This window comes from Ochotona princeps, chromosome 21, assembly GCF_030435755.1.
Source record: "Ochotona princeps isolate mOchPri1 chromosome 21, mOchPri1.hap1, whole genome shotgun sequence".
Taxonomy (NCBI): Eukaryota; Metazoa; Chordata; class Mammalia; order Lagomorpha; family Ochotonidae; genus Ochotona; species Ochotona princeps.
In genome coordinates, this window is record NC_080852.1 from 28,058,220 (window position 1) to 28,079,270 (window position 21,051).

At 56.3% G+C, this 21,051-nt stretch overlaps 2 protein-coding genes across 2 annotated transcripts in view; one reads left to right on the plus strand and one right to left on the minus strand.

Moving 5' to 3' along the window:
• The window catches only part of NBEAL2 (neurobeachin like 2), a 29,428-nt gene extending 13,243 nt beyond the window's left edge, over nt 1-16,185 (minus strand). The window contains exons 1-14 of the mRNA XM_058678971.1: nt 15,997-16,185; nt 13,543-13,716; nt 6,760-6,848; nt 6,554-6,682; nt 6,382-6,463; nt 6,168-6,292; nt 5,948-6,030; nt 4,475-4,560; nt 4,094-4,376; nt 3,868-3,974; nt 3,306-3,386; nt 1,533-1,616; nt 1,058-1,156; nt 46-650 (exon numbers count right to left, since the gene is read on the minus strand). Coding sequence (XP_058534954.1) covers nt 46-650; nt 1,058-1,156; nt 1,533-1,616; nt 3,306-3,386; nt 3,868-3,974; nt 4,094-4,376; nt 4,475-4,560; nt 5,948-6,030; nt 6,168-6,292; nt 6,382-6,463; nt 6,554-6,682; nt 6,760-6,848; nt 13,543-13,593 — 1,904 coding nt within the window. The 5' untranslated portion in view covers nt 13,594-13,716; nt 15,997-16,185. The remainder of the gene's footprint in view (nt 1-45; nt 651-1,057; nt 1,157-1,532; nt 1,617-3,305; nt 3,387-3,867; nt 3,975-4,093; nt 4,377-4,474; nt 4,561-5,947; nt 6,031-6,167; nt 6,293-6,381; nt 6,464-6,553; nt 6,683-6,759; nt 6,849-13,542; nt 13,717-15,996) is intronic.
• A 71-nt stretch (nt 16,186-16,256) lies between these two features.
• The window catches only part of CCDC12 (coiled-coil domain containing 12), a 38,471-nt gene continuing 33,676 nt past the window's right edge, over nt 16,257-21,051 (plus strand). Inside the window, exon 1 of the mRNA XM_004581416.4 lies at nt 16,257-16,510. Within this exon, the coding sequence (XP_004581473.1) occupies nt 16,415-16,510 (96 nt within the window). The 5' untranslated portion in view covers nt 16,257-16,414. The remainder of the gene's footprint in view (nt 16,511-21,051) is intronic.

A 21,051-nucleotide genomic window follows, 5' to 3' on the forward strand; every position in this document is an offset into this window, starting at 1 on the left:
TCCACCCACCCTGGCAGCTGGTCCCTGACCCTAGCTGTTACCCACCTGTACAGCTGCTTTCGCTGGAGTGGCCGGGTGGGGGCCAAGGGTGGGGTGGCCTCTGTGGGGTGCAGGCAGAGCCAGGCGTGGAAGGTGAAGCCAGGCCCTGGCCATCGTTGCACAGGTGGCACCATGATGCCTGCCATGCTGGGTGTGAGGTCAAAATAGTGCAAGGCACGGGCAGGACCCTGATGCCGGGCCATGCCTGAGAGTGCACGGATGACAGCCCCTGCATGTCGGGCCTTAATGCCTGCTTCACTTCCTCCTGGCCCTGTGTCCAGCCCAGGTGGGGGGTGCAACAAGCGGCGTAGCTCCAGGGGCCTCAGTGACACACGGCCCAGTGCTTGCAACAGAGCCAACAGCTGTTCCTGGCAGCGGGAACTCAAGGTTACCCCTGTGCTCAATGTCTCCAACAGGTAGCCCACCAGGCCTGCCTGCACACAGGTGGCACGGCTGGCAGGGCAGCTGTCACACAGCCACCGGAGCCGTTGTGCCAGGAAGAGCTGCAGCCCGGCGGTGGGTAGTGCTGGCAACCACTGCATGAGCACCAGCACGGGTTGCTCATTGCGGATCGGTGGAGGTGGGTGTACGCTGTGGTCTCCCTCTACTGCCTGCGGATGGAGAGACCGTGATGGTTTTGGCTCAGCAGTGACACCCCACCAACACGGGGATGTCCTGTCTCCGTGTATGGGAAGTTACTCCCCACCCTTGACTCTGGCTGCTCACAGGGACAGTTGGAGGTGCATAGATGACCAGTACTAACCACTGCCCTTCGGCATCACTAGCTTCTGAACATGGGTCCAGCCTGGCTGGGCTTGATCCCCAACCATAGATCACCAGGACTTCCCCGGGACTAACATGCATTGCAGTCCTCACCCCAGTGACAGGGATGTGCACGGTCGGGACATAGGTTACATTGCATTTTGGCCATCGTCAGCATCGTCATCTAGGGGTGGACAGCTTATCCCCAACTCAATCCTGGCTGCCCCAGAACCCTGGCCCATTCCCCTGCCCTCACCATATCAAGCAGTTCTTGCAGCAGCCGGTGGGTGGGGGGACCGTGACTCTGCAGAACTTCATGCAGGTGCAGGTAGCCGATGCGTTCCTTAAACACCTCCTGCATGATGGAGCAGGTGCAAGAAGGCAACATACACGTAAGCCCCTCAGCAAACCCGCAACCCACTGTAACCCAGGAAAGCCATCATCTTTCAGGGCCTCCTGTCCAGCTCTGCCTCTGGGTCACAGCACCAGCAAGGGTATGGGCCATGGGTCCAATCACACGGAGGTTGACCCGTACGTGTCTTCCCCACCCAGCCCTGACAACCAGGACATCCAAGCCCCTTGACAGAGTGATGCCTACACCTACCCAGGGTGCCATGCTGTAACCCAGAGGCGGCAGGCCAGTCACCTCCTCAGCCCACTCACTTGGTTCCAGCCAGGCCAGATTTGGGGACATGTGGTCAACTCAACTCAACCCCATATTCCCTCCTCACCTTGGCAGAGGGGGACCCACTCATGATGCAGGTCAGCACCCTGACCACGTGCACAGCAATGGTATCTGTGTCCTGGTCCAGCACCTTGGAGTAGAGTGGAGGGGGAGAGTCAGGAGAGGCAGATCCCAAAAGCATAGAGAGAGAAGATGCCAGATGCAATCAAAGCATGCAATGGATTGGTAACCCAGCCTGGTCACCAGGCCCTTTGTTCCCTGCCCCAAATGCTGTGACCCCATTTTGAGGGTAGGTTTCTTTCTGAGCAACCTGGTAAGGTCTCCTCTGACAAAGACAATAAACCAAGGCTGGGCAGGCTAAGGACATGATGGTGAACATGCTTCCTGTGCTCCTTCTCCAGCGGATTTAGGGGCCCCAGCCTCCCACCCATCCATCCTCACCCAGGCTAGACACACACGTGCAGGCAGGCTAGCAAGTGCCCCATAACCCAGGATGATTGGCAGGTGTCAAGGAATTCAGGGATAATCAATCACAAGATGTTAGAACCAGAAGAACCTTCGAGACCTTGGAGTCCGACCCTGACCCAGGTGGAGACACTGAGCCTGACAGCCACACTATGCTGTTCACTCAATTTGTCAGCAGATGCCATGCCCTATTTTGGCTCTTTGAAGTCTTTGGTCAGCTTTGGCCACCTTGCCAGGTGACTTTCAGCAGCCTTCTTTCTTCTAAAACCAAAGGCACTGCCTTGCTTATCCTGCTTCACAGGCAGATCTGCAGGTTCTCAGCAAAGAACCATTATTCAATGGATACACAGGGCTGCCTCCTGAAGAAAATGCCAGGGGAAAGATTGGCTCTGGAGGCTGAGACTCGGGCACTGAGCTGAAAGAATGGCAACCTGGGACCAGCACTGCAACATAACAAGTTAAGCCTCCATCTCCGATGCTGCCTTAACCTGTTACATATGGGCACTGGTTCCTGTCCTAGCTGTTTCACTTTCAATTTAGCTCCCTACTAACATGCCTGGGAAAGCAGTAAAAGATGACCCAAGTGGTTGGGTCCCTGCACTTACACAGGACACCCAGAAAAAGCTTTTTTATTTCTGGCATCAACCTGGCTCAGCCCTGGCTGTTATAGCCATTTGGGGAGTGAACCAGCAAATGGAAGAGCAATCCATCTGTCTCTCTGTTTCTTCTTATTTCTCTGTAACTCTGCCTTTCAAATAAATAAATAAACCTTTTAAAAATCAGTATCAGAGGGGCCCGGCAGCGTGGCCTGGTGGCTAAGGTCCTCGCCTTGATCCCATATGGCTGCTGGTTCTAATCCCGGCAGCTCCACTTCCTCTCTATCTCTCCTCCTCTCAGTATATCTGACTTTGTAATAAAAATAAAATAAATCTTTAAAAAAAAAAATCAGTATCAGAGTGTTCCTCCATACACTCTGTGGGCTCCTGCAGCTGCTGGAGTGTCTGGGGACTCCTGGGGCCTGCATAGTGTGGCTGGGTACAATGATCCATAAGAGGCACCTCCTTTGCCTGCGAATGCCCATAGCTAACCTGGAATTTTCCCCTTCTGAGAAATGGAACTGGGTGGCCAAGTGTCGAAGGTTCCTTCTGGCTTGGCACAAGCCAAACCCCAGCCCCCAGTAGGAACCCCAGGCAGAATCCAGACCACCTTCTAGCCTGCTCTACAGGACAAAGATGTGGAAGGCCACTGAGACAGCATGGGCCCCCCTCATGGGTAAGCCACATCTGTCATAGTGCAAGAAAGGGTAAGTGCCCAGGGAGGCAGGTGTCAGAGCTGGTCAGCCCCAGGGTGGTACCTTCTGGACATTGGGCTCGGTCAGTAACCGGGTAGCCAGGTCACTGTCCCCCTCAGGGGGTGCCTGGGCTTGCAGGTATAGCTGTGGGCACAGAGTAGAGGAGGCGATGGAGAGAGGAGAGGAAGACAGGAGAGGGAAGAGTTAGAGCAGGACCTCGGGCAGGTGTCAGGGCAATGCCCCAGAGAGATCTGGGAGGAGTCTCTGCCAAGCACCAGGGAAGAGTAGGACATGGCGCCACCCATGTAGGGCAGATGAGTGAACAGCCACTGCATCCAGAAGCAGTTGTGCCCTCCTCCTCCAGCCCGTCTTGGGACCAGACAGCTCCCTTCTTCCTTCAGGAACACCCCTCCTCTGGGGTGTAGAGCCAAGAGAGCTTCGGCACAGCACTGCAGAGGACCCAGGGACATGGGACCCTGGATCAAGCCCCAGGAACTATAGGCCATGTTTGCTTGGCAATTGATGAATGGGGCACCTGTGAGCAGCTCCCCCACACCCCAATCCCTGGGCTTTAGGCCCACCTCCCCAGCAAGGACCCCATCTCCCTAGCCGGGGCCCTATCCACCTTGCTGTTCTGGATGAGGCGCATGAGGTGCTCGAAACAGTTGTTGCTGAGGAAGGTGGCTTGCAGCACTGGGCGGTCCTCACACGCCAGCATCATGGGGATGGCGTCTGTGAAAGGTCCAGTTCAGACCCTGGCTGAATCCTGCAGGCAGCCTTCTTCCCACACTGCCTGGTACACCCTTCCATCATCTTGGGGGGCCTTCCCTTCAATGGGAGCCTGTACGCACCAAGCATGCTGACCCGCAGGGCGACGAGGGCCTCTTCAGGGCCTGAGCTTGGACCCGCCGGCCAGTCAGTGTTAAGGACACGGAAGTAGCCTTCCAGCAGGGCACGGAGCTCAGGACCACGGGGTGGAGCACGGCTGGCATGCAGGACATGCACAGCGCCCACCAGTGCTTCCAGTGCCAGTGACACCAGGCAGCAGTCCTGAATCATTCCTTGGCCACGGTCCCGCACCACACCCAGCAGGCCTTGCACAGAGCCGGCGCTCACAGCCATTTCCCCATTCTCCTGCAGGTGTGGGCATAGATGGACAGGGGTGAGGGGTCACCCAACAGTGAGACCCTAAGACAGCCATCCTGGGGCCCCAAGCTCACCTCCCGACCTACCTTTCCTCCTGCCAGGACAGCACCAAAGAGGTGGATGAGCCGTAGCAGCAGCGTGGGAGGCCATCGGTCTGCATCCTGCAAGCTCTCTGGGTAGGGGGTTGGGCAGGGCAATGTCACTGGGGCGGTGGGGACTGCACAAGAGATGGGCATCCTGGGGTGGAGGGAAGGAGAGCTGGGAAATGTAAGACACTTGGCTCTCCCCAGTGGTGCTAAGAAGTCACAGGTTCCTTCTAGGGTGGGCCTGAGTGGGACTCAGCCCTTCTTTGGCCCTGTCCAGAGTCTAGCCAGCAGCCCAGATCCTTAGGCTCCAAGGTGGGGGAAGGGACCCCATGGGGAACACAGGGTTGGGGGGAAAGGGGCAGGCGGGGGGGCCCCCTCGGCCTCCCCACTGTGACCCAGGGTTTAGTTTCTCAGATGTAAATCTCCTGTTACTCCTTCCTTTTGACAGTTGGAACTGCCTGTGCCTGCTGTAGCCACCTTGTTTTCTGTACACTATACCCATCCCCCACTCCCATCAGTGCCCCAGCCAGGGACTTCTAGGGACTTTCACAGCCTCATATGTGGCCCTTTTCCAGTAAAGCTGGACAAGATGCTTGGCCATAGGCTAAGACCCAGAGAGCAGAAGGGAGCAGCCCTGGGTCTCAAGGTGCTGAAAGCTGGGGTGGGAGGCCTTAGGCAGTGGCTTTTGAGGTACGCCATGACAAGGGAAGGGCATAGCAGACAAAGATCTCAAAGCGGAGCCATAGCAGGAGATGATGGGAGCGTGGCTGGAAGCAGGGAGTGAGCAGGAGGAACAGGACGAATCCTGAGGGTTTAACAGAGTGCAGGCTGGGAGAGATGGAGGGCGGTGAAGTTCCCAGGGGCAACTCCCTCCTCTCCCAGAGCCCCTGCCCTCACCCCACAGGCACCTACTATCCTAATGGGCACTGCCTTCCCATGGCCCTGCCTACCCCTGTCCAGGCCACATCCTGCCCTCTATGAATGTGGAGTTCTGAGCAGAAGAGCAGGGCTATATCAGCAATAACAGGTGGCCACAGGTGGCCAGAGCATCAGCTGGGGGAAGAGGGAGGGAGCGGGAGGTGGGGACAGTTAGCAAGACAAAGACAGGAGGTTGGGCACAGGCCCCAAGACAAGGCAACTGTAGCGGGGAGCTTTAAGGTGGTCCAGATCACAACAGGGTAGGTAGGAGTGGCTGGGAGGATACACCAAGTCCAGGCATGCAGACAAGTGGACCCCACATCCCTACCTGATAGGGGCCCTCCTGTTAGCTGAGGAAAGAAGTCACCTGATCCACCCAAGCATGTCCTTTCTCTTCTCTTTGCCCCAGACTCCCCCTTGGTTTATGGAAGCCTCCCTCAAAGGTTCATGACTCTCCTGACCCTGTGTGTGGCCACTGCTGAGCAGCATTGGGACCACTGGGAACTGCCAGAAGGGGATTCAGATGGGGCTGAGGGGGCAGAGGCAATGGCTGACCTTGGAAGAAGGTGCTGAATTCATAGGGCAAAGTGGCAGGAGGAAACTTGTATTTGCTCTTCTCTTTGGAGCTGATGACTTCCCTGGAAAGTAAGGGAGGATAGAGAGGTGGGCAAGGGCTGGAGGTAGGGGAGCCAGGCCTTTCAGCCCTGAACCACTGTAGGCTCAGCCTCACTGTGGCCCAATGCCCCCTCATTCGCCAGTCTCTGTGGGGTCTCACCCACTGTGCTGGCGCCTCCAGATCTGGTAGGGGTCAAATAGACCCTCACAAAGGAGCAGGGCGTGTAGGGCCACGTTCTCCAGCTGGGTCCCACGGCCTTCCTGAGTTGGAGGGATCCCCTTCAGCTGCAAGAGGAGCACGGACAGGGAGGGGAGTTAGTCTTGCCAAAGCCACAGTCTGTATTTCCACTGCCAGCAGGTAGAGCCTACCTCACCTCAGCCACCAATCCAGTCATTAGGGCCAGTACTCGGGGCACTAACACCTGGCCCCAGCCTGCCTCTACATTCTCCAGGTTCCTGGGGAATGAATGATGATGCAGGTTATACGCCATGAGGCCAGCCCCACTCCCTTCATGCCACCCTCCCCTCCGCCACAGCAGCAGGCACCTGCAGAGGAGGATAAAGAGCTTCAGTAGCAGCAGGGCTTGCTCCAGGTCCCCCTGGTCCAGCTGCTCGGCTAGAACATGCAGCGCATCCAAGGGGAGCAGAGGCACCTCCGCGCCTGCCTCCTCTGGCCTGCAGAGATGCGGACGTCAGTGGAGGTGCTCCAAACCCCTGCATCCTCCCTGCCCACTGCGCATGTCCGGTCTCACCTTCGTGGCTCCAGGGAGGACAGGGAGATGCTCTTCTCAAAGGCACCCACAAAGGCCTTCAGCCACTGCTGCAGGTAGGCCAGGTCCTTCTGCAGGCACAGGGGAGAGCCAGGGGCATGGAAGCAGAGGTAAACAGGGCGTGAGTGGAGAAAGGAAGACAGGAGGGCTGGCAGGAAGTTGGAAAGTCAGCGTGAGAAGGCTGTGGTGCACACTGACCACTCATGCACGTCCCTCTGTCTCTTTGCTCCCACCCTCCTAACTACTTCTGACTCCCAGGCCTGACCTGGCCTGGGGAGGGACCTCACTGGGTATGGCTATGGCCTACACTGCTACTGGGCTGATGGAGTCCCGCCCAACTGTCCACTTGGGCTGAAGCCTCTCATCACTTTTTCCCAGCTCAGCAGCCACGGTCTCCAGGAAGCCTTTCTGGACTGTTAGCTCCCAGGGCACCATGAAGGTTATACACCATGAGGACCCCTCAGAGCAGGCAGCCAGGCCACACACATTCCCTCTGCGCACAGGTGTGGGCCCCAGCAGGTTTGCCCTGTCCTAGGAACCTCTACCCACCTCGCTGGTTACCTGCACCTCAGGCCCCAGAGCTGGTTCCATGGGCAAGAGGGGTTGCGGCTGAGCCCAGGTCTGGGCACCGCCAGGGAAGCTTTGGTGTGAACGGGAAACGTCTCCTCCCTCCCCTGGCCAGGGCAGGAAGCGCAGAGTCATGGTGGGGGAGGGGGGCCGCTTCCTCCCGGCAGACCGCAGGGATGTGGGGGGGAGGTGGGTGTTGGGGCACCCTGGGCCCAGTGAAAGAGGCTGCAAGGAGACTGCAAGGAACTCAGCCTGGTGCTAGGGGTGTGGCCTGGGCTCAGGTGGCGGAGCACCACTATCCAGGTGGGGTTGGAAGATTTTTTATGGGATCTGGAGAACCTTCTACCTGGGAACTGGTCCAATCCCTGTTGCTATGATTACTCCTCACTCAAGACTGGAGAAGATGGAAGGGACCAAGGCCACAGTCGGTCTCCATCCTGTAACAGCAGCCCTCCACAGAGGCTTCCAGACTTCATGCCCCAGGACCCCCAGAGTCCAGGCATGCAGCCCTGGGTACTGAGGTCAGCCACCCTGTGCCTTCTGCCCACCAGTCAACTTTGGTGGCCTCCCCATGCCCTGCTCCAACAGCCTCTCTCTCCACCAGCCAGCAATGAGACCAGAAGGCCTGGATCCTGAAATGGCCAGGGCTCCTAGATGGCTTCCTGGGAATCTCTTCCATAACAGATGGGGAAAGGGGAGGTCCTGGAGGATGCCTTGTCCTTGACTACTGCATCTTTGAACATGAGCATGTTGAAAGCCACAGCTTGGCTCCAGGCCAGGACCACCCCTGGTGACCAGCCCAAGCTGATCAGGGAACCCCTAACACCTGCTGTGATGGCCTTCCAGACCTAGTCTCCCTTCCAAACTGGCCCAACACTGTTTTCCTACTCCCGCCCCAAACTAGCACTGGTTAAACCAATTATCTCTCACCCAGATGAAGGTGGTTTTTTTCGCCAATTTCAGGCCTGCTGAACACCTGAAAAACCAAAAAATGGCCACATCCCCTGTTCTGCCCAGTTCATTACTTCCTCCATCCAGTCCACCAAGATGAAGGCCCAACCACTAAGCCTGGCATTCCAGGCCTCTCAGTCTGACTAGAGCAGGTCCCTCCAGCTTCTTCAGCCCCCATCTAAGCCACACCCTACTGTCCTCTTCCCTGCTCACTCTGCTCCCACCTCTCCCATCCCTGAGATTTGGGCTTTTGGTTTTTAAGTGGGAACTTCCCACCCTCTTCCTGGCTAACACCTGAATCATCCCTCCCAGACCTGGGCGGGCCCCTCCAACTGCACTCTGCTTTCTGTCCCCAGAACCACACCCACGGCCTGTCCAGTCCTGCAAATCTGTAGCATACCCAGCTGGGGTCAGAACAGGGGCAACCAAACTGGCCTTCCCGGGCTCTGGGGAAGGCCTGTAGGGTCCCTAAAAGCACAGCCCCAGGCAGGGGACAGGGTAGCAGCCTGTTCCATGTCTCTGGCTCTCACCTCTTCTCCCCAGGAGGCTTCAGGCCAGCTTTGGCCTGAGTCCTGTGGCTTGAAGCTGCAGCATTCAGGGGTATGGTGGTGCTTGCAGGAGCCAGGGCCGAAAGGCAGAGCTGGCAGGGGGACACGAGCATGATGGCAGCAGGGCCGGTGGAGGCATCCAGGGCCCAGAGGGTGGCTGTGGTACTTGCATCCTCCATGCCCCTCTCAGAGCCACTGCCCTGGCTGACGCCTCCCTTCCGTTTCAGCTCTGAGCAGGTACATGGCGCAGGACCAGCCCAGCTACCTGCCCCTCCTTCAAGGGCAGGTCAGAGCAGTCACACATGCCAAGGCTTCCCCAGGGCTCTTGGCTCATAGCAAGTGACAGGGAAGCAGGCTGTGGGTATACAGGAGTGAAGGGGGCTAGTGGGAGGCTGTGGTGGTGGCAGGGGTGCTGTATGCCTGGGGAACAGGGACCACCAAACTGGCTGACATCGGGCTACCCCAGAGCTTGCTTGATAGATGTCAAGGCCAGCACATAGGGAGCCTCTGGAAGGCTTAGTGATCAGCATCTCCCAGCAGCCGGGCCCAGCCTTGCCCAAGCTTCCAGGTTTATGGCAAGTCCACAGCCTCCTCCTAACCAAGGACCCTGCAAATGGGGTGCCCACCTCATTTCCAATGACACTGCCAGCTGCTACCACACCCACAGGTTCATGTGCTTCCTGCATCGTGGTTTCTCTACCAAAATGGCTTTCCACCCCTGGCTGGTGCTTCAGAGACTAGGGCATGAGATTTGGAAGTCCAGCTTCCATCCTAACACTTATAACCTCTTTGAGTCTCAACTTCCTCTTTAAAATCATCCCTTTGTGGTGGGCAATTGGCCTAGTGGTTAAAGATATCGGTTATGGCACCTGCAACTCACATCACAGTGTCTGGGTTTGAATCCCAGCTCCATTCCTGAACTACTAGCCACCTGGGAGGTGATGTTGATGGTGCAGGTGACTGAATTTCTGACACTCATGTAGGAGACCTGGCTGCAGCCTCCACCATGTGTCATTATAGGATGGGAACTCTGTCTTAGCTCTCAAAGAAATAAAGAGATTCCTTTGCTTAACAGGTAGTAGGTAACGGTACAAGGTAAGGGCAAAGTAATTGGTAGCTTCAAACCAGGGGCTCTGGCCTGCCCAAGCTCCTGGCATTGAAGGTCACTCCCCCAGATGGCTGCCCCAGGCAGGTGCAGCAGTGGCTGGACCCACAGGGGAGAGAGGATCACAGCTCAGTAGTGGGAGTTCCTCTCATGAGAGCTGCCCCATCTGCAGGAACAGACAAACAGAAACAGGACAGGTGGGGTAGCATCAGGCATCCCCCAGGCCTGCTCAGCATCAGGAAGAGGGCAACATGTAGCCACAGCATGATGTCTGGAGGCCAGGGGTGCAGAAGGAAGATGGGGACTCAGTAAGGTCTGGGTGCCTGGGCAGCTGACCCAGCCTCCCAGTCACCTGAAAGAGAGCACTGAAAAGGGGGAGGCACCCCTTTAGGCTTCACCATCTCCTGTCCTGTCACCATGGAAACCAGATTCTCATCTCAGGGTCCCCATAGTAACTGATCCTGTTTCCATGGGGACAATGTACTTCCCCATCAGCTCCTTGGTTGCCATAACAACCCCAGGATTATCAACCCCTCCCCTAACCCTGGGCTCCCTTGTAATCTCCCCATCACCTCGGCCCCTCCCCCTTCAGTTGCTCTGGTGACAGGGAGGGAGACCAAGCACCCAGCAGGCTATTCCACTCTTCATTTATCCATTTCAAGAGGGTAAACTGAGGCCCAGGGAAGCAGAGATTGCCTCAGCTAAGGTGCCATGGAAAACACAGGGCCTGATCATATGTCCATGAGGCTATAAAAAGTCACAGGGTCAGGGCTTAGGGGCTGCAGGGAAAGAGGGCTCTGATGTGACACCCCTGGAATCCTGAATCTCCCCTGATGATAGACTGGAGACTGGCTTTGCTTGGGACTTGGGCGTGTGCCTTGACCCAGGCGCCCCTCGGCTCTCGATGTCCCCCTTTCACCAAGGGATCATGAACAAGTATTACTGCTCAAGCCTGCCCAGGGGTCACTCATGTGCACGCTGTTTTGCATGAACTTTTTTACACACAGCCCAACTGCCAGCTTGACAGGTGCTGCCCTGGGGAAGCCAGGGTGGTTAGAGTTCTCTGGTTGTGCCACTCCCCGAGCCACCCTGCATCCTTGGCTACCTCTGCTTTGGCTCCCCTACTCCTGACAACTTCCTTCTTATTCTCTCCTAGGCTGGGTGCTGCTTCTGCCACTCCTGTCCCCCAGGCCCTCAAGCTCTGCCTCCTCTGGGATGACTTCTTGGGACAGTGAAGACTGTGGGCCTCTCTCTTCTGCCCAGGCTCAGCTCTAACACTCAGTGCACACCTACGAACGAGGAGGCACCGGAGTAGCCAAATAGCAACTGTAGTGAGGGTTCCAACAAGGACGTGGCTGAGTCGAGGTCTGGCATGGGTGGGGAGGGACATGAGTGAGAATGTCAGAGAGCAGGGAGGCATCAGGCAAAGGCTCCAAGTCCAGGCTACTGCCTGTGGTGTTCCCAGGGCAGGCCCACCTGAGGTTTCCTGCCCACTAGGCCAAATCCATCCTGCATAAAGCAGCTCTTTGGAAGACCTTGGGACCCTGCCTTAGTTTCCCTATCAGGGCATAGAGGGGCTCCAACCCAGGGACACACTTAGTCCATCCTTCTTCCTTCTCGTTGCCCCCCCTCAGTAGCCATTTTCAGCTTCCCCCACCCCTACTCCACCAAGGGACAGGGTCTATGGGGCAGGGGTAGGTGGGTCTACAGGAAGGGCTGAAGGGAGGGTGCTTCCCCCTCAGTCCTCACCCAGACCCACAACTGGGGAAACAGGTTTGCCAGCTGATGTCAGCTCTGGCTGCTAAAGGGAGGGGTGCAGGTCCTGCAGGCTGGGTCTCTCAACACCTCCTGAGCTCCATCCTGCACACTGCAGGTCTTCTAGCAGGGTTCAAAGTCGCCTGGTGTACCCTCCCTGAGAGCCCAGCACACAGGGGTGGGGATGGTGTTCTGTTCCAGGCAGGCAGGAAGGCAGCATTCGGAGGCTGGCCTAGGCTTCCTCTCCCTAGGGCAGGAGGCCTGGCCCCGCCCTGATCCTGGATTTGCTCTTACATCCTGGATTTGTTTGCTGGCCCTGGGTCTGCCCCCTGCCTGGCCCAGGCTTCCAACCTGCGCCCATACCTGTTCTGGGAGGTATGAAGGCAGGGGAAGGCAACCTCAGCTGCCTCCAGACAAAGTAGGGGGTGCTCAGCTCCAAGAGATGCTGGGGGTCCACTATGCTAGAGAGGTGCTGGGAGACTGCACCCAGCCAACCCCAGCAACCTTTTTCCCAGCCTGAAGAACCACCAGGAAGTCCCTCCCACTCAGCAAGTGGCTTAAGCTGGGAGCAAGTCACAGCCATGGGCCAGCAGAGGTAGGAGGGTTGGGGAGGTCTCCCTGCAGACATTTTACTCTCACCCAAGCACCTGCATTTGAGGATGAAAACTGGGAGGCTGGGGGAGGGGGATCAACAGGACAAGCAAGCAGGAGGCCTTCTCTAGCTTGGACCTGGTGGCACAGCATAAGCCTCAGTCTCCTTGTTGGGGGTGCAGGTTGGGGTATAACACAGAAAACCCCTGGCATCAAGGCTGTGCCAGTTTCAGTCAGGGAAGTAGAGGCTCGGAAGTGCCAAGAGCTTGGTCACCCCAAAGAGGGACACTACCCCATGGCCTGCCTCCTTCTGGAGGCCTGAGCCCAGCCACAGGCTGTGCTGCTGCCTCTCCCCACTGGCCTGAACTGCAGGTGCCTCTTCAGGAGGGTTGGCTGGGCTGAGCCTTAAACTTCCCCCCAGTGACAAGGTGCTCAGGGGCACACAATGCTCCTTTGTGCCCAGGGTGCACCTGAGCCAGCAGCATGATGCCAGGCAGGTGCAGGGAGGGAGGCGTGGCCCCAGGGTTGCTGAGGGGAAATGGGGGCCTCTGCGTTGGGGCAGAGTTAGGGGGACACCAGAATCAGGTGTCCAGAATCAGGCCAGTGAGGGAGGGCACTTAGGCCTCGGCCACCGTCCATCCTCCTCAGACATCACGCCCTCCGCAAACTAGCCCACCTCAAACTTGCCCACCATGCCCCGTCCCAGCATGGGAGAGGGGTGGGGCCGCCTCCAGTCCAGCAGGAGTCCCCAGGAATCCGCGGCCGCCGCCAGTTCGGAGGGATTCTGAGGTGACTCAAGTCAGACCTGTGCTTGCCCAGATCCCTTAGTCCGGTCCGACATGCTGGCTTCGACCACCCAACTAGGCAGTACCCACGGGAGGAGCAGCTCACAACCAGTCTTCCACCCCCCTCTAACTCCGCCGGGCCTCGGTTTCCCCCATTGTAAAGGGTCTCTGTCGAGGCCCCCCTCCCCTCACGACTCAGGATGCGCAGTCCTGCTGAAGGGCTTGCTGAAAAAGTGAGCACCGGTGAGGGCTGCACATCTCCCACCCGCCACCACCCCGCTTCCTCCCCGCCAGCTACGGGGCCAGAGGCAGCCGGGAGGCCGGGGACACACGCTTGTGAGCCGAGCCGGAGCACACCAGGCTTTTATCCACGCGGCCCCGGCGGCGCGGGGCGCAGGTGCAGCAAGCGCGCAGACCGCGCGGAGCTGGGGGCACTAGCAGGCGCGGCGCGGGGCGGGCTCACCTGCGCGTAGTAGAGCAGCCACAACTCGTACAGCCGCTCGGAGGCGGCCATGGCCTGACCCGGCTCAGGCCGTGCTGCGCGCCACCTGTCGCCGCCTCCTCCGCGCCGCCCGCCGGTTGCCCCCGGCCAGGCCCATGGGCGGAGGGCGTCACTCCGGGGCGGAGCGGCGCGGTCCTGCTGGGGAAGTCCAAGGCTCTAGTCGGCGCCGCATTGAGCCACCCAAGCCGACACCCTCCTCCTCCTCCTCCTCCTCCCCCCGCAGCGGGCCACCGCTCGGCTTCCTGCACTTCGCCGCCGCGGCCACCGCCACCGCCACCGCCCCGCCTCTCCCGGGACCGTGCAAAGGGCGGGGAGCCCAGTGGGAGAAGGAGGAGCCTGAGACCGGGGCGGCCGCATGCCTCGCAGGCCGCGCCCCTCGAGCGCCAAGTGGAAGGGCGCTTCGGAGCCCCTGGGACTCCAGACCTCTCTGGGCTTGGTTTATTCCTGGAGCGCGGCTGGAGAGACCGCCATCTGGGGACAGGGATCGGGACTGGGTCGTTCTACAATAATAACCACCACGTGCCAGGTGCTGTTGGAAGAGCTCTAGGGGCATTCTGATGGCTGCTTTGGCGCTCCTGCCTGCTGCGAGTGAAGGGCGGAGAAGGGCGGCAGGATAAGCTTGACTTGCCTTTGGGAGGAAGCCTTGGCCTCCGTCCTGGGAGGCTCAGGCTGTCTCCACAGGTGCTCTCCTCCTTCAGGAAGCCTCCCCAGCTGCTCCAGTAGAAATCTTTCCCACCAACCCCAGTTCTTGCCTCATGCCTTCCTGTCACACACAGAGGACCCAGACTGGCTAAAAGAGGGCTGGGTTGGCAACTGGGATGGGGACCTAGGCCTGCCTGAGACACCACAGAACCCTCCCCATCCCCGTGTCCCTGACCAGGTGCCCAGCCTACCTGTGAAGTGAGGATACTCCTGGTGGTAAGTGTTCTCCGTTAAGGGAGAAGGGGAAACAGTTTCCTGGGCCATTGGTCCTAGAAGCTGATCAATCTTCAGTCCATTAGAAGAGAAACCCCCATCCCTGCCCAGGTCCTTCTCCAGTTTCCTGGGTGACTCCTTCAGCCCGGCCTTTTCTCCTGCCTCATGCCCCAGAGCTCTGAGCTAGCTTCTAAGAACCCACAAACTGGGTGCCAGGCCTTGCAGGACACTCCACCCACCCACAGGGCCTGGACAGATTTGAGTTTGTGAAGTCCAGTGGGGCAGGGGTGAGTGGACAGTGAGAGAGCTGGGGCAAGAAGGCATGGGCAGTCACTTGCAACCAGCCAGGTATGGGAGATCCTGGGCAGGGTGGCCATAGATTTGCTAAGAGAAGAGCTGTGCCCTGTGGATGTGGCTCTGAGGGCCCCCTTCTCCCAGGTCCTGACTTGAGCTGATGTGGTCTCTGGTGAGGTAGGCAGCTAGTTCAGGGTCATGAACTTGGAAGCCACTCCCCCCCACCACCTAGGTGTTCCCTCCTGCCCACCTGTAATGCTCACATTACCATCACCTGGAACCTGAGAGTGGGAAGTATTGCACTGTTGTGTAATCACTCCCCTCACAAGCCCCACAACCTCGCGATAAGGAGGGGGTTGCTCTCTTGATCTTGTGCCTCCATCACTCTGGCACTGTGACTCTTGGCCTCCCCAGTGCCTGCTTGCTCTCTGGCTTCCTGCAGACAGACTCCGAGGACAGGTGGCCCCTGAGCATGGCCCCTGTGTCTGTATTCCTCACCCTCTGTCCTGCTTGGGTGGAACAGTGATGATAGAGTGATGACAGCAATGCTAAAATGCTCTGTATTCCTAATGTGCGTATTATCGGGAATTCCAGGAGAGGTGAGGCCTAGCAGCAGTGGAATGTGGACAGAGGGGCCAGGGAAAGGTGAATGTATGCAGCTTTGTAAGTGTGCCCAGGTTATTCATTGCATGTCTCTTAGGATAACATACTCTTAGGGAAGCTAGGACATAGGTCTGCAGCTTAACGGATGGACTTTAGGGTAATGACCATTTGTCCTTTTGAGGTTACGATTGGATTGCCATATGGACTTGTGATTTGCTATTTCCAGTGGGCCCTGTTATCACCAATCTTGGTTAATAAAGACTCCTTAATAAACCTTGGACATAATCTTGCTCACACCCCGCAAGTCTCCTATCACAACACACTCCCTGCTTTGGTTGGCGAGCCAGGCTCCTATGGCCAAGCACTTGCAGCTACAGCCGAAGCCACTTTTACTAAGCTGGGCAGTGGGGTGGGGATGGGGACTCCTAGGTCTTGCTGCGGTTTGCTCTCCTCCAGGAGGGGCTGCGGGTTCACAGGTGAACCTGCCATCCAGCTCCTCTGCGAGCGACGGAGAACTACAACAGGAGTGTAGGGTACTGCTCAGGGAGCGCGGGGGACCACTGACAGCCGTGGAAGAGGGAAGACGCTGACCTCACGTCTAACCTCATGTCACGGTGGGATCGGAATGGAGGGTCAGGAGGACTTCTGGAAACCTGACGACTCGGGACAAGCGCTCAAGGATGAGCCAGGGCCCTCCGAGAGGCCGACATGGAGTCAGCTCTTTTCCTTTCCTCAGGTCTGACTATATTTGCTCTTTTTTTCCACTGACGAGCGTTGGAAACACCAAATCCTAGCATCTCTATACATACATTTTTTTCTTTTCCTCAGTCAGCAACCCGGTTCAGTAGACCAGCCGCCCGTGAGAAAGAGGACGGGCCCTTCTGTAGCTACTAAGCATTGATTGGCTTTCCGGACTTCCGGCTTGCCCTTCGCAGCCTCGGATTGGCCGCGAGACACGCCCTCGACTTTCCTCAGGCTTGTGCGACGCGGCGCGACGGAAGAGGAGGGGGCGGCAGGCAAGATGGCGGCGGCAGCGGCCGGTGTGGGCCGGTTAGAAGAGGAGGCCCTGCGGCGAAAGGAAAGGCTGAGGGCCCTACGGGAGAAAACCGGACGCAAGGTGAGACATGCGGGATGAAGCCCGTAGTTCAAGCTGCCATTGCTCAGGCTCCATTAAAGAGGAGGGCCCGAGACGACTAGGGAACGAGCTTCCGCGGGTGCGCATGTGCAGGCGGCTGGGCGCATGCGCAAAGCACAGCGCCCGCCCATCGAGTCTGGCGCATGCGCCGAGGAAGTTCTCGGGGGTTTGGGCCGGTGTTGGTAGGGTTTCTTCTCGTTTCTTGGGTGAGGCGGGTGGTTCGGTTTCTCCTTGTCCTGGTTGGCTTTTCAGCAGCAACCCCTTGGTTAGGTATCTCCTTAGTCTGCCTGACTGTCTCGTGCAGTTCAGCGAGGGTCTGCAAAAACCCTAAAGATCCATCACTTCGGAGTCTGGAAGGGAAAGAAGAAGGCGCTTATTTGTTTGTTTATATTTCCAGCCGTACTGCTTCTCTGGGGATAAACCTACTTAGTCCCGTCACTTGTCAGATTCAGAAGCGTTTGATTTTTGACCCTATAGGGATCCATCCCTGCCTTGTTCCTCTTTCCAAGTAACAGGAGGGACAACCTTGAAGTTCACTACCTGTGTGCACACTCACTTCGGCCTTGCACCTTCGGGCCGTGAGGCGTGTAACTCGGGGAGCTTGGCTCCCATACACCCTGCACATAAATTATGACGGAGTTGTTTGAAGAGGATGAAAGGTCCCCAGATACCCTTACGGGATAGATGTTGGAGGGTGACAGTCCTGTGCAGAGAATGGGAAAGCATCTAGGTCTGCTATGACGGGGCAAAGGGGAACACGTCTGTGAGTCTTCCTCCTGCTTTCCTTGGGACCTGGCTGGCTGGTGTCCAGTGGGAAGCAAATGGGGAAGTAACAGTGAACGTTGGCGGGATCGGCTTCTGCTTTTGCGTGGCAGCCTGTTGGACTTGTCGGTTATCCCCCTCCCCCCAGCACCATAGGACAGTGTCATCCTGTCGTGTCGCGGTTTGCCCATCTGTGCCATGTGCCTGGATCACAGGCACAGGCTGTTGGGGCTGAGTTTGAGGGCCCAACGCGAGAGAAAAGAACATCCTTAAAGTTGATCTCCTGGGGGGACAAGAACAGTGTGCCAGGCCTTCAGAACTGCCCACTAGTGGGCTGGCAGAAGAGTCTGATGGTTGCTGGGAACACAGAAGCAAAGAACTTTCCTAGCTGTTTCACTCTCCCCTGCAATGGCTGAGACTGGAGATCAATCTAGGTCTTCCTGGTGGGTGGCAGGAGCGCAGTCAGCTGGGGCATTCCCCCTGCCTTCCAGCGTCCACTGGAAGCTGGAGTAAAAACGCAGAGCTGTGTGTTGAACCCTGGCCCTCCAGAGTGGGCCAAGAACCTGCCTTTTTATACTGGCCTTAACTGTAGTAAATAAACTTGAAAGTCGTCATTTTAACAAGTGTACCATTGAGTGCCGTGAAGGACAGCCACAGTGTCAAATAGCCATAGCACAGTCTGATTCCAGAACTTCATAATCCCGAGCAGAAACTCTGTTCCCATTAAACTGGAGCTGGCCAGTACCAGTGGCCTGGCCCTCTGCGGCTGAGCGCTCTGCATAGTTCCCGTAATCGGAACCACAGGGTGCTTTGTCTTGCTGTGACTGCCTGTCTCACTTAACAGGACCGATCCATGTTATCAAGATATCATTTCTTTTTAGGGCTGGACAACATTCTGCTGCCTTTAACTGTCACATTCATCTGATAACATCAGCAGTTGGGTTGCTGCTGCTTTCTGGCCATTGTGAACGATGCTGCTTGAAATATGGAAAATCAAATTCTGTTTGGGTGTTTTGAATCCTCTTGAGTATGTGCCCAGAAGTAGAACTGCTGGATCATTTAGGAATTCAATGTTCTACCTTTAGTGCAACCTCTTCTATGCTTTGTGGAGCGGCCGAGCCATTTCACATTCCCAGCAATGATGCACAAGTGTTCAAGGTTCTGTCCTCCCCAACATGTGTTCTTTCCTCTTTTTTTTTTTTTTGTTTTTTCTTAAGATTATAGCATTCATAGTGTGCGTCAAGTAGTATTTCATTGTAGTTTTGATTTTATTTCCTTCATAAGTGATGTTGAGCATCTTTTTTGTTTGTGGCCATTCGTGTTTCTTCTTTGGAGAAAAGTCTGTTTAGAGTCTTTGGCTGCACTTGAATGTGGCTGTTTGGGACTTTTGTATTTGTTGTTGTGGAGCTCTTTTATATTCTGGATTTTCATTCCTTCTCAAGTTCATGATTTGGGAATACTCTTTTCCCATCACTTGGGTTGTCTTTTCACTTTTTCTGATAATGTTTTATTTTTGATGAAGTGTGATTTATCTATTATTTTTGTTGATCCTGTTTTTTTTTTAAGATTTATTATTTTTTTTTTATTGCAAAGTCAGACATACAAAGAGGAGGAGAGGAGGTAGAAAGATCTTCCATCTGATTCACTCCCTAAGTGACCACAGTGGCTGGTGCTACGCAGATCCGAAGCCAGGAGCAAGGAGCTCTTCCAGGTCTCCCATGTGGGTGCAGAGTCCCAAGGCTTTGGGCCATCCTCGACTGCTTTCCCAGGTTACAAGCAGGGAGCTGGATGGGAAGTGGGGCTGCAGGGATTAGAACCGGTGGCCCTATGGGATCCTGGTACCTGCAAGGCGAGGAGGACTTTAACCACTAAGCTATCGTGCTGGGCCCTCCCTCACAGTTTTATCTTCCTCTCCTCCCATCCCCAGCAAAGTACAGATATCATTATCTATTGATACCATAGTCCACCAGAGGCCTGAGATTGTGGTAAAAGGAGGCAAGATTGGGATTGCCTTGTTACCTTGCCTTATTCAACTGAAAAACCTCTGTTGTAGTTGTACAGCTGTGTAGGTTTTCAGCCCACCTGACATGATGGATTCATGGCACGAGGAATCAAGGCAAGAGCCTCTCGGGGGCTGGAGGCCCATGGTCCTGAAGGAGAAGCGATGTCTCCTAAGGATAGTGGATTCTGTCCAGGATCCAGCACTACTGGCAGCAACATGCTGCAAGTCAGTCAGCCCAGCGTGACAGGTGGAAAGACTGCAACCAGGAGCTGGTTAAGACCACCTCTGGTGCCAGCATCCCATATGCTTCACTGGTTTAAGTCCGCTTCCAGTCCAGTTCCCTGCTAAATGCATCTGGGAGAACAGCAGACAATAGCCCAACTACTTGTGCCCCTGCCACCCACATGGGAGACCCAACTGGAGTCAGGCTTTGGCCTGGCCGAGCTCCAGCTGGGAGGGTAGCCTGCCTGGACACACTTTTCTGAATTGTATTTGAGCTGGTTGATGTTCACCCAGAAGTTCAAGCTGAACAGGTAGCAGAACACTTGGAGGTGGTGCAAATGAAGGCCTGTGGCTTCTGTCTCTGGTGCTGTCCAACAGGGCAGCATGCAGCTTCTGTGGGTCCTTTATTGCTCAGCAGCCACTGGAGACTCTCAGAGTGATGGACTTGGCAAAGACACTTAGCCTACATTGGGCTACCTCTTGCTGTCTTGAGACAGAAGGAGGCTGGCTGTCTTCTCTGGTCGACCACTCCTCAAGGGTTTGGTGAGACTTCTAATGAGGTCTGGCTGTCAGCATGCAAGTTCCGTGGCATTCCTGGTTTTCACCAGGAAGAAATGAGAGGGATGCTATTCAAAATTTTGTTTAGGGCCTGGTGCAATAGCTCAATGATTAAATCCTCGCCTTGCACGCACCAGGATCCTATGTGGGTGCCTGTGTGCATTCTGACGGTTCCACTTCCTATATAGCCCCCTGCTTATGGCATGGGAAGGCAGTAGAGGATGAATCAAAGCTATGGGACCCTGCACCCGAGTGGGAGACCCAGAGGAAGCTCCTGGCTCCAGGCTCCTGGCTTAGAATCAATCAGCTCTGGCTGTTGCGGCCACTTGGGGAGTGAACCAGCGGATGGAAGATCTTTCTCTCTGTGTCTCTGATCTCTGTAAATCTGATCTGCCTTTCCAATAAAAAATAAATAAATCTTAAAAAAAAAAAGAACTTTGTGCAGTGGGAATATTTTGCTATCTGCCTGGTGTACTATGAGCCATGTAGCCTTTGGAGGACTTGAAGTGTGGCTCATGTGACGTTTTACCTAATTTCAGCCAGGTATGTCTCGTGACCGCCTTATGCACAGTGCATCTCTGAGGAACTTGCTCCTTCTTGCTCGACACAGGGTGTTTGCCCTTGCTTCCTTACCCCTTTGGAAGTAGGCGGGGGGCATTCTCTGTTGAATGACAGTGGGTGGAGCAAGCTCTAGCTTGCTCATACTAGCCCAAATTCTTGGGTGAAGTTCATTTTTAGGGCAAAATGTTAGATTACAAAGAACATGGCTTTCAGAGCCACAGCTAAGATGGGATGGGGGTAGTGGAGGTGTGCTCGTTCTTTCTGTGGCCTGGCTTCCCCTGGGCTCTCAGGACCCAGGGACTTAGAGGCAGTGAGAGGGAGATTGCTGTGGTTGGGAGATTCGGGACTGCGGACACAGACACCTGTTGGTGACCCGCATTAACACTGAGTAGAGTCATCTGTCCGCTGGCCGTGACTT